The 12,632-nt window shown below is 46.9% G+C and overlaps 1 protein-coding gene across 1 annotated transcript in view; it reads right to left on the reverse strand.

Moving 5' to 3' along the window:
- The window catches only part of LOC309559874 (connector enhancer of kinase suppressor of ras 2-like), a 655,275-nt gene that overhangs the window by 270,537 nt on the left and 372,106 nt on the right, over positions 1–12,632 (reverse strand). The window contains exon 6 of the mRNA XM_082263301.1: positions 3,293–3,412. Coding sequence (XP_082119427.1) covers positions 3,293–3,412 — 120 coding nt within the window. The remainder of the gene's footprint in view (positions 1–3,292; positions 3,413–12,632) is intronic.

Below are 12,632 nucleotides of genomic sequence, written 5' to 3' on the forward strand. Positions count from 1 at the left end.
CACACGGAACGCACGCCGAGGGAGACAATTTTTTATGATGGACAAATGCAGAGCAAGATCTCCTTTTTATGACTTTTAATTGCGATATAGATAAAAAGATCAAAATAATTAGCCGAGGCTTTAAAAGGACGGCGCCACATTACCGCTGCATAATTAAAAAGAGAAGCCGGGAAGCTCTGACTTCATTTGCAATTTTAAAATCAATATTTTGCATTTGTGCAGTTTGTGGTTTGAAAAAAAAAAAAAAAATGCCGACAGGAAAATGATTCTTCCATTTCGGCTTGGCCGGGGAAGCAGGAATCTGATAAGAGATCTCTTTATAGGAGGCTGAAATGGAGGATTCGACGTTTCTTCGTGGGGAGTATCGATTGGGAACGTTTTAGTTATTTATAAAGCGTCTCTGGGCGATCGCTCGTATTTTCACCAGAATTTTGCTGAAAACTTTGCAGATAATTTAGGAGACCCTAAAGCTGTTGCAATCCATTATGTGCAATAAAGAGGGTGGAGCTTTCCTTAAAGTAGATATAAACCCAGGCAGCAATAGCTATGAATGCTGTTTGGTGACAATGGCTGCTTGCATCCTAGCAATGGAGGGCGCTAGGTGGTAATGGTTGCTTGGGTCCTAGCAATGGAGGGCGCTAGGTTACAATGGCTGCTTGGGTCCTAGCAATGGAGGGCGCTAGGTGGTAGTGGCTGCTTGGGTTCTAGCAATGGAGGGCGCTAAGTGGTATTGGCTACTTGGGTCCTTGCAATGGAGGGCGCTAGGTGGTAAAGGCTGCTTGGGTCCTAGCAATGGAGGGCGCTAAGTGGTAATGGTTGCTTGGGTCCCAGCAATGGAGGGCGCTAGGTGGTAATGGTTGCTTGGGTCCCAGCAATGGAGGGCGCTAGGTGGTAATGGTTGCTTGCGTCCTAGGAATGGGGGGCGCTAGGTGGTAATGGTTGCTTGCATCCTAGCAATGGAGGGTGCTAGGTGACAATGGCTGCTTGGGTCCTAGCAATGGAGGGCGCTAGATGACAATGGCTGCTTGGGTCCTAGCAATGGTGGGCGCTAGATGACAATGGCTGCTTGCATCCTAGCAATGGAGGGCGCTAGGTGACATTGGCTGCTTGCATCCTACCAATAAAGGGCACTAAGTGGTAATGGCTGCTTGGGTCCTAGCAATGGAGGGCGCTAGGTGGCAATGGCTGCTTGGGTCCTAGCAATGGAGGATACTAGGTGACAATGGCTGCTTGCCTCCTAGCAATGGAGGGCGCTAGGTGACAATGGCTGCTTGGGTCCTAGCAATGGAGGGCGCTAGGTGACAATGGCTGCTTGGGTCCAAGCAATGGTGGGCGCTAGATGACAATGGCTGCTTGCATCCTAGCAATGGAGGGTGCTAGGTGACATTGGCTGCCTGCATCCTAGCAATAAAGGGCACTAGGTGACAATGGCTGCTTGGGTCCTTGCAATGGGGGGCGCTAGATGACAATGGCTGCTTGCATCCTAGCAATGGAGGGCGCTAGGTGACATTGGCTGCTTGCATCCTAGCAATGGAAGGCGCTAGGTGACAATGGCTGCTTGGGTCCTAGCAATGGGGGGCGCTAGATGACAATGGCTGCTTGCATCCTAGCAATGGAGGGCACTAGGTGACAATGGCTGCTTGGGTCCTAGCAATGGAGGGCGCTAGATGGTAATGGCTGCTTGGGTCCTAGCAATGGACGGCACTAGGTGGTAATGGCTGCTTGTGTCCTAGCAACGGAGGGCGCTAGGTGAGAATGGCTGCTTGCGTCCTAGCAATGGAGGGCGCTAGGTGGGAATGGCTGCTTGCATCCTAGCAATGGAGGGTGCTAGGTGGTAATGGCTGCTTGCATCCTAGCAATAAAGGGCACTAGGTGACAATGGCTGCTTGGGTCCTAGCAATGGGGGGTGCTAGATTACAATGGCTGCTTGCATCCTAGCAATGGAGGACGCTAGGTGACATTGGCTGTTTGCATCCTAGCAATGGAGGGCGCTAGGTGAAATTGGCTGCTTGCATCCTAGCAATAAAGGGCACTAGGTGACAATGGCTGCTTGGGTCCTAGCAATGGGGGGCGCTAGATGACAATGGCTGCTTGCATCCTAGCAATGGAGGGCACTAGGTGACAATGGCTGCTTGGGTCCTAGCAATGGAGGGCGTTAGGTGGTAATGGCTGCTTGGGTCCTAGCAATGGATGGCACTAGGTGGTTATGGCTGCTTGTGTCCTAGCAACGGAGGGCACTAGGTGGTAATGGCTTCTTGTGTCCTAGCAATGGAGGGCGCTAGGTGGTAATGGCTGCTTGTGTCCTAGCAACGGAGGGCGCTAGGTGGTAATGGCTGCTTGAGTCCTAGCAATGGAGGATGCTAGGTGGCAATGGCCACCTGCATTCTATCAACAAAGGACCCTAGGTAACAATAGCCGTCTGCATTCTAGCAAAGAAGGACTAGGCGGCAAAAGCAGTCTGCATCCTAGCAACAAAGGATGTTAGGTAGCAATGGCCACCTGCATCACAGCAATGAAGGAAACTAGTTAGTAAAAGCTACATACAGTACATCCTAGCTAGAAAGGATGCAATTTGGCAGTGGCTGCCTGCAACCCAGCAACAGAAGACACGAAGCGGCAATGGCTGCTTGGGTCCTAGCAATGAAGGACTTTAGACGGGAAAAGCCACCTGCATCCTAGCAACGAAAGACACAAGGTGGCAATGGCTGCCTGCATCCTAGCAACAGAAGACACTAAGCAGCAATGGTTGTTTGTGTCCTAGCAAGGAAGGACAGTAGCCGGCAATAGATGGCTGTGTTCTAGCAATGAAGAGGAATAGCCACCTGCACCCTAGCAACGAAGGACACTAGGTGGAAATGGCCACCTGCATGTTAGCACCAAAGAATGCTAGGTGGCAATGGCTGATTATGTTCTACCAACAAAGGATACTAAGCAACAGGAGCCATCTGCACCCCACCAACAATGGATGCTTAATGGCAATGGCCATCTACATCCTAGCAACCAATAGGCTACATTAACGCTGCATGCTTGTACACATGTAAACATTACACAATCATTACATGCGTACATTGTTTGGAGAAATTAAAACACAGGATCTTGCGGCCAGTATTTAATATTTTAAAACTCAGTACTTCCATGTGCAAGAGCCCTTAACATGTGAAAAATACATTGTCAGTTTACCCGTGCAAGGACAGTGTCTCTGAAAAGCAGTGACTCTGCAATTTGTTTGGCCATTGCCCTCCATTCTAAACAAAACCACTGACCCAACACATTCCAATAACTCAGCACTCACCAGTCCTTCACTTGGCATGATGTTCGTGAGATGGACGACTTCCAAATGGGCCGACTGAGACACCAGCGAATCGGATGACAGGGAAATAATGTGGTCGCAGATCCCAGACAAAGTTTTACACTAAAAAACAGTCAAGAAAGGAAACAATGTTACAGTAGTTCTTTATACCAAAAACAGCAGATTTTGGAGCACAACATTGTATCAGCTTTGGGTAAACCGAAGATACACAGCAATAGGGGGACTGATGCCCCAGTACAACCAACTGTAGTTTGAGGGCCACAGGTGGCCAATCTTAATCTGCTAAAGATAATATTTTACATTAGTAGTATGATGATACAGAAGGGAAAGACAGAGCTGAGGGACAGCGGGGGGCATTTGGGCAGTTGGCCCTGAGTGGAGACACTTCACCATTCAGAGATCAGCCAGAGCAGAGCCTACAGTCATTGACATATGTTGGACATTATATATCTATATACTCCACATTAATATTGTGTCTGATAGAGAGATGGCTTCCAATGTCTTCTTTGTGTCTCTGAGGTGTCAATGCTGATGCTGAAAGGTATGGAAAGGTGTTTCACCATAAACCATGTCCTTTAGGAATACCCACCTTTCACTAGGTCCACCAATCAGTGAGGCACCATCACATACTTTCAGCTAGCATGTTCTTCAGCCTCAAAAAGCATTTCCCTACTATAAGAGGGCTAATTGGTGGAGTTTGCCTCCCAGTCCGCCCCAATAATAAGGTCATATAACCACCTATATATATATATAGAATTTAGAATGCCTGTAAGGGTCTTCTTTTTCCTGAGTGTACAGTTTACCCCTCGGTTGAGTGCGGAGATGGCTTCCATGAAGCTTTGACCCTTGACTTTGGAATGTGTAACAGTGAAACCCATACCTACTTATAGTGGTCCCCATGAAGCCTTAACCTTTGGAGTGCCTTGCAGTGAAACTCATGCTTCCTTATGATGGTCCCCTTGAAGCCTTAACCTTTGACTCTGGAGTGCCTTGCAGTAAAAACCATACCCATATTTCCTTATGGTGGTCCCCATGAAACCTTGACCTTTGGATTTGGAGTGTCTTACAGTGAAACCCATACCTCCTTATGATGTCCCCATGAAGCCTTAACCTTTGACTTTGGAGTGCCTTGCAGTAAAAACCCATACCTATTTATGGTGGATCCATGGAGCCTTAACCTTTGATTTTGGAGTGAAATCAATAACTTGTTATGGTGGTCCCCATGAAACCTTGACCTTTGGATTTGGAGGGTCTTGCAGTGAAACCCATGCCTCCTTATGATGTCCCTATGAAGCCTTAACCTTTCACTTTGGAGTGCCTTGCAGTAAAAACCCATACCTATTCATGGTGGATCCATGGATCCTTAACCGTTGATTTTGGAGTACCTTGCGGTGAAATCCATACCTTGTTTGAATTTGGAGTGTCGTACAGTAAAAACCCATACCTACTTATGATGGTTCCCATGAAGCCTTAAACATTCACTCTAGAGCAGGGATTCCCAAACTACGGCCCTCTGGTTGTTCAGGAACTACATTTCCCATCATGCCTAGTCATGTCTGTGAATGTGAATGTCAGAGTTTTACAATGCCTCATGGGATTTGTAGTTCTGCAACAGCTGCAGGGCCGTAGTTTGAGAATCCCTGCTCTAGAGTGTCTTGCAGTAAAACCAATACCTCCTTATGGAGGTCCCCACGAAGCCTTAGCCTTTGACTTTGGAGTGCCTTGCAGTAAAAACACAAAACTATTTATGGTGGTCCCCATGGAGCCTTAACCTTTGGTTTTGGAGTGCCTTGCAGTAAATTATATACCTTGTTATGGTGGTCCCCTTGAAGCCTTAACCTTTCACTCTGGAGTTCCTTGCACTGGAAACCATACCCATGCTTCCTTATGGTGGCCCCCATAAAGCCTTGATCATTGATTTTGGAGTGCCTTGCAGTAAAACCAGTACCTATTTATGGTGGTCTCCATGGGGCCTTAACCTATAATTTTGGAGTGCCTTGCAGTGAAACCCATACCTCCTTATGGTGATCCCTATGAAGCCTTGACCTTTGACTTTGGAGTGCCTTGCAGTAAAAACCCATACCAATTTATGGTGGATCCATGGAGCCTTAACCTTTTATTTTGAAGTGCCTTGCAGAAAAATCCATACCTTGTTATGGTGGTCCCCATGAAGCCTTGACCTTTGAATTTGCAGTGTTGTACAGTAAAACCCATACCTCCTTATGGTGATCTCTATGAAGCCTTGACCTTTGACTTTGGACTGCCATGCAGTAAAACCCATACCTATTTATGGTGGTCGCTGCGGAGCCTTAACCTTTGATTTTGCAGTGCCTTGCAGTGAAATCCATACCTCTGTGGTCCTCATGAAACCTTGACCTTTGAACTTGGAGTGTCTTGCAGTGAAAATCATAACTTCCTATGCTGGTCCCCATGAACCCTTACCCTTTGACTTTGGACTGCCTTGTGGTGAAATCCATACCTCGTTATGGTGGTCCTGGGTTCCAGGTGCGGCTTAGTCTCTGGGAATCCATGCTAACACAACAGATGAACTCACTCAAAACACTTCTCCTCATTGAATAGTTTGTATATGAGATTTTATCATTTGAAACTAAACTCAATATAAATCTAAAAAAATATCTGCTCTGAATCACAATTCCTGAAAGGAAATGGGATCCAACAGTAGATGAGAACTAGTAGTCAACAATAACATTATTATTACTAATTTAAACCTCAACAAATGCTTCTATGATCCAAATGTATCAACTTAAAATTCCCAGAACCAAGCCTCATATCCCCCATCACCCAATCATATTTTTATATTCCCTGAAAGTATGAAGTTGATTGGTGGGTGGGAGGTAATACCTGCAGTTCTTATTACAGCCACATGGACACATCAGATTATGTGCAACATATTTCCCAGCTATACCCCTGTATGTTGTACATTATATACCCCTGTATGTTGTACATTGTATACCCCTGTATGTTGTACATTGTATACCCCCTGTATGTTGTACATTGTATACCCCCTGTATGTTGTACATTGTATACCCCTGTATGTTGTACATTGTATACCCCCTGTATGTTGTACATTGTATACCCCCTGTATGTTGTACATTGTATACCCCTGTATGTTGTGGTCTTTAAGGTGCCCATCTTATAGTTTTTTGAAGCTATCGATGCTCCCTGCTGATACCACTGCTTGTGGAAGAGAATTCCACACCCTTACGGCTCTGACAGTGAAGAACCCCTTACGTATTTTAAGGTTAAACCATTTTCCCTCTAGTCTTAGTGAGTGGCCACGTGTCTTATTGTATTCCCTTTCTCTGAATAGTTTGTTCCTTATGCTAGAGTCGCCAGTACAGTATTTGTACATTGATATCATATCCCCCCTCAATCGTCTCTTCTCCAGAGAGAATAAGTTCAGTGCTTGTAGTCTTTCCTCATAGCTGAAGTCCTCCATTCCCCTAATTATTTTTGTTGCCCTTCTCTGGACTCTCTCCAGTTCCAGCAAATCCTTCCTGAGGACCGGTGCCCAGAACTGGACAGCAAACTCCAGATGTGGCCGGACCAGAGTCTTGTAGAGTGGGAGAATAATCTCTTTATTTCTGGAGTGAATCCCCTTTTTTATACATCCCAGTATTCTGTTGGCTTTGCTTGCAGCGGCTTGGCATTGCATGCCACTGCCAAACCTGTTGTCTACCAGTACCCCCAAGTCTTTTTCCATCCTAGACTCACCCAGAGGTCCCCCCCCCCTAGTGAGTAGCTTGCTTTCTGGTTTCTGGCCCCCAAGTGCATTACTTTACATTTTTCAGCATTAAACCTCATCTGCCATGTAGTTGCCCCCCCCTTTATTTTGTTCAGATCCGCTTGTAAGGTTTCCACATCCTGCATAGAAGATATTGGCATGCTTAGTTTAGTATCATCCGCAAATACTGAGATTGTACTAGATATCCCCTCCTCTAGATCATTTATGAATAAATTAAACAGGATTGGTCCCTGGACAGAACCTTGGCCTAGGACAGATCCTAATGTGGCCTTGGCAAGGACAGAGCAGTTTAGGGGCAATAAACAATGTTTCATAGCTGGGAAAACTCTGTGCAATTGGGCCATTGCCCCATCATTAAAGAGAGGGCAAGAACTTCATGGCAAAGCGGCACATTGGCGACACATCTGCTGTGTATGTTCCCTCGTCTTCAGTGACATGCCCATCGGTCCTGACTATCCCCATAGATAATGTAGTGGAACATTTCAGTCTGAGTTTTACAAGAACAGAAAATCTGCAGCGAAGGGCCTATTAAATTCACGATTGCATCTCTTCATTAAACTTTCACAGTATACTCAATAATTCATACATTATTGTTTCACTGTCTAAAAATAGCCGTTTTATTCAGCCTCAGTACAGAAAATCTCAGTCAGGAATCACAGATCTGCATCTGCTTTAAGAGACTCCTTTTTCTGCCCTAAATTTACGGGAATAGGGGCCTTAATTTATTGGTCTCCAACCCTCCCCGCATGGGGACCTCTCTGTGGGACAAACCATTTGTGTAGACCAGGGGGTCTCCAAACTGCGGGTCAGGGGACCAGATGTGGTCCTTTGCCTGCCTTTATCTGGACCTTGGGGCACTACTCATCCTACTAATATGAGACACTATTCTACCCTCTGAATGGTCAGAATAGCCCCCAAAATGGGGGCCATTTCTTCATTGATACCAACAATTGGGCACTATTCATCCTAATACCAAAGGTGGGCCACTGTTTACTCTTACTGATGCCAGCAAAATTTCCAATTTCCACTGGCCACAGTGTGGCCCCCTAAAGTCTGAAGGACAGTAAACCAGCCCTTTGTTTAGAAAGTTTGGAGACCCCTGGTGTAGAATGTGCAGCTGCAATGGGGCCCTCTGAGACATAGGGGTCTATCTATATACTTATTGTTGGATGGCTGGTGCTGGGACCCTCTCCCATAGTCATGTAGCTTTGTCCACTTCTGGGGGGGCATAGATGATGCTTTTTAGGAAGCCTAAACTTTGCTCCCGGTATTGGACAACAAGCCTATCCTTCACTCCCTGCCTGACCGACACTGAGACACAGGATGCTTCTCTCATTTTCTTCTGACACCATTTGGACTGACCTCTGTTACATATAATGACCCATAAGAGAGTTCAGTGTACAATAAAGTCCGGGAACCGCAGTGCTTGAAGGAGGAGTAGGTAGGACCTATGCAGGGAACAAAAAAAAGAGACAGAGCAGGCTGGAGAGTCGTAAAGGTGTAGTACGGCCATCTTCAACCTTTCCAACACAGAGGAACCCTTGAAATAACTTTCCGGTCTCATGGAACCCTCTAAAAGTTACCATAACTACAACTCATGATAGATGAGAGTGATAGTCAAGAATGTTCTTTACATTTGTGATCACGGGGAAGAATTTCCCCCTTACAGATAGCTAAAAAGATCAATGGTATCGAAGGGAACCTAACTGAGAGACAGAAATTGCTCAACGCTCAAGGAACCCCCAGAAACATCTGAAGGAACCCCGGGGCTCCATGAAACCCTGGTGCAGTAATGGCACTTTTCCACTGCAAGTACCGGCTCGGCTCCACTCGGCCCTGCTTGGCCCCGCTTGGCTCTGTTTGGTTTTCCACAGCATGGTACCGCATGGTACGGTGTTGGAACGGTTCAGTATGGTTTGCATTTCCACTAAAGTAAAGTGGGTGGGATAACAACGATTCTCTGACCAATCAGTGGCTAGTAGTGACAAACAGTCAAGGCTGCATGCAAAGGATTGTGGGATATGGTATCGGTACGGCCCTCTTGGAACCACAACCGAGGTGGTACTGTTTAATCGAGCCGTACCGTTCGGTTCCATGTAGTGGAAAAGCGCCGCCGTACCGTACCGAACCGTTTCAACACCGTACCATGCGGTACCATGCAGTGGAAAAGCGCAAAAGCGAGCCGAACCATTCGGTTCCATGCAGTGGAAAAGCGCCATTAAACAGTACCACCTCAGTTGTGGTTCCAAGAGGGCAGTACCGATACCATATCCCACAATCCTTTGCATGCAGCCTTGACTGTTTGTCACTACTAGCCACTGATTGGTCAGAGAATCGTTGTTATCCCACCCACTTTACTTTAGTGGAAAAGCAAACCGTACCGAACCGTTCCAACACCGTACCATGCGGTACCATGCAGTGGAAAAGCGCAAAAGCGAGCCAAACTGTTCGGTTCCATGCAGTGGAAAAGCGCCATAATAACTGGCTACAAAAAAATGTAAAAGGAGAAAATAAAAGAAGTGAAGAACTCACATCTGGGGAGGTTGTGGATGACCAAATGTGTGGTGTGTGCAACCTGGGGGGGGGGGGTGCTTAGTGAAGAACACTTCTTAGGAGGTTGCTCTTGATGCTCTGGTAGCGTCCAAATTTGATAATTCTTATAAAACTTTGAAATGATCAAAATGGTGACCACTGGACAAAACGGAGAACATGGATTTCTTGATAAAATTTACATTTTATTGGACAACAAAATAATACATTTTCTGGCTTGTTGTCATTTCTTTAGACCAATGGTGTGAAAAAGGCGTCCACCAATGGGCAACTTTTATCAAGAAATCCAAGTCTTCTTTGGACTGATTATTTATCATCTGGGTGCCTTGGCCAAAGCATGGGTTTCTTTCACGTCCCTCCTCTGCGTCCGTTCTATCTATCTATCTATCTATCTATCTATCTATCTATCTATCTATCTATCTATCTATCTATCTATCTATCTATCTATCTATCTATCTATCTATCTATCTATCTATCTATCTATCTATCTATCTATCCAGGGCTTTTTTTCTCAGAGAATAGGTGCAGGAACTCCTCCCTTCTGTGTCACCCCTTGACTCCGTCCCCTACCCACCTCCGAACACCGTTCCTTGGTTTCACCTCTTACCCACCTCCCAGTACCACCCCTTTTAGAGAATTAACAATAACAAGAAAGGCAATATAATAGATCTAGAAACAATTGACACCCCAGCGACAATAGATCCACCCCTGCAACAATGGACTTCCAACAGCCAGCATCAATAGACCCTCCAGCAGCCAGCAACATTCGACCCCTCCCTCAACAGTAGATCCTTCCCAGCAATGATTGATGCCCTGCAACATAAGACCCACCCCAGCAACAATAGATACCCCACCAACAACAACAGACTTCCCCAGCAACAATAGATCCTCTGCACAAATAGATCCCCTCCAGCAATACTAGATTACCCAGTAGCCAGCATCAATAGACCCTCCAGCAGCAAGCGGCAAAGACCTATCCCTCAACAATAAACCCCTCCCAGCAACAACTGACCCACCAGCAACATAAGACCCACCCCAGTAACAATACATCCCCCATGAGCAACAGAAGACCTCCTCTGCAACTATAGACCCCCATCCTCCGCAAAAATAGATCCCATCCAGCAACAATAGATTGCCTATTAGCCAGCATCAACAGACCCACCAGCACACCCGAGCATCCCTTGCCATTACATACATTCAGTTCTGGAGGTGCTGGAACTGCATTCCCCCACGTTCCTGCTGAAAAAAAGCCCTGTGTCTATCTATCTATCTATCTATCTATCTATCTATCTATCTATCTATCTATCTATCTATCTATCTATCTATCTATCTATCTATCTATCTATCTATCTATCTATCTATCTATCTATCTATCTATCTATCTATCTATCTATCTATCTATCTATCTATCTATCTATCTATCTATCTCTGGAAAATATTCACAGAGCTTCACTTTTTCCACATTTTGTTATGTTACAGCCTTATTCCAAAACTGGATTAAATCCATTATTTTCCCCAAAATTCTACAAACAATCCCCCATAATGACAATGTGAGAGAAGTTTGTTTGCAAATTTAAAAAAATAAAAAATGAAAAAAATCCCATGTACATAAGTATTCACACCCTTTGCCATGACACTCAGAATTTAGCTCAGGAGCCTCCTGTTTCCTCTGATCATCCTTGAGAGGTTTCTACAACCTGATTGGAGTCCACCTGTGGTAAATTCAGTTGACTGGACATTATTTGGTGAGGTGACCAATGGGCGGGGCCATTTATTGTAAAATCTTGGATGAGAACCTTCTTCCCAGTGGCGTACCAATGGGGGGGGCGGGGGGGCAGGCCGCCCCGGGTGCCACGCTCTGGGTGGTCAGCCGGTGTCCTGCCCGGTGTGTTCAGACAGATCCCGCAGTGTGAAGGCAGCTGCAGTGGCAGCTCCTTCAGTCCGTGCTGCTAGCGGGGGGCGGGGGGGGCTGCGACGCCTTGGCGGGAAGAAGGGGGCGGAGCCTCGGCGGGAAGAAGGTGAGTGCCCATTGCCCAGGTGTGTGTGTTGGATAGGAGGGGGATGGGGCTGCTGCATATAGAGGAGTTCATCTTTCTCTATTCTTCCTGCAGCTTCCTGCTGAATAACTGATTGTCCTCCTCTCCCTCCTGCAGGAAGAATAGGGAAAGATCAATTTATCTATATGCAGCTGCCCCATCCCCCTCCTATACAACTTCTTTTGCTGGCCCCCCTCCAGTGCTCCTAATCTCCCCCCCTCGGTGCTCTTAGCCCCCCCCAGTGCACTAGACCCCCCCTGTTCTTTAGCCCCCCCCATGCTCTTCAGCTCCCCACAGTGCTTTCTCCCGCCCCCCAAGTGCTCCCTGTCCCCCCCAGTGCTCTCCACCCCCCTGATTTTACCCTGCTTGCCCCCCAAGTACTCCCTGTACCCCCCAGTGCTCTCCACCCTCCTGATTTTCCCTGCCCACCCCCCCAAGTGCTCCCTGCCCCCCCCCCCCCCAGTGCTCTCCACCCCCCTGGTTTTCCCTGCTCGCCCCCCAAGTGCTCCCTGTCCCCCCAGTGCTCTCCACCCCCTGCACCTTCCAACCCCCCTACAATGCTTTCCAAACCCCCTCTTAATTCTCTCCAGCCCCCCCCCCCCCACCGTGCCCTTCAGCTCCTCCAGTGCTCCCTGCTTCGTCTGTGCTCTCCGGCCCCCCTAGTGCTCTTCTATCTTCTATCATGTCCTCAGTCTCTGAGCATCTCCTGTATCATGTCTGTAGTCTCTGACCATCTACTGTATCATGTCTGTAGTCTCTGACCATCTACTGTTTCATGCCCTCAGTCTCTGACCATCTCCTGTATCATGTCCTCAGTCTCTGACCATCTCCTGTATCATGTCCTCAGTCTCTGAGCATCTCCTGTATCATGTCTGTAGTCTCTGACCATCTACTGTATCATGTCTGCAGTCTCTGACCATCTCTTGTATCACGTCTTCAGTCTCTGACCATCTCCTGTATCACGTCTGCA

This window comes from Pelophylax lessonae (assembly GCF_965119305.1).
Source record: "Pelophylax lessonae genome assembly, chromosome: 7".
NCBI lineage: Eukaryota > Metazoa > Chordata > Amphibia > Anura > Ranidae > Pelophylax > Pelophylax lessonae.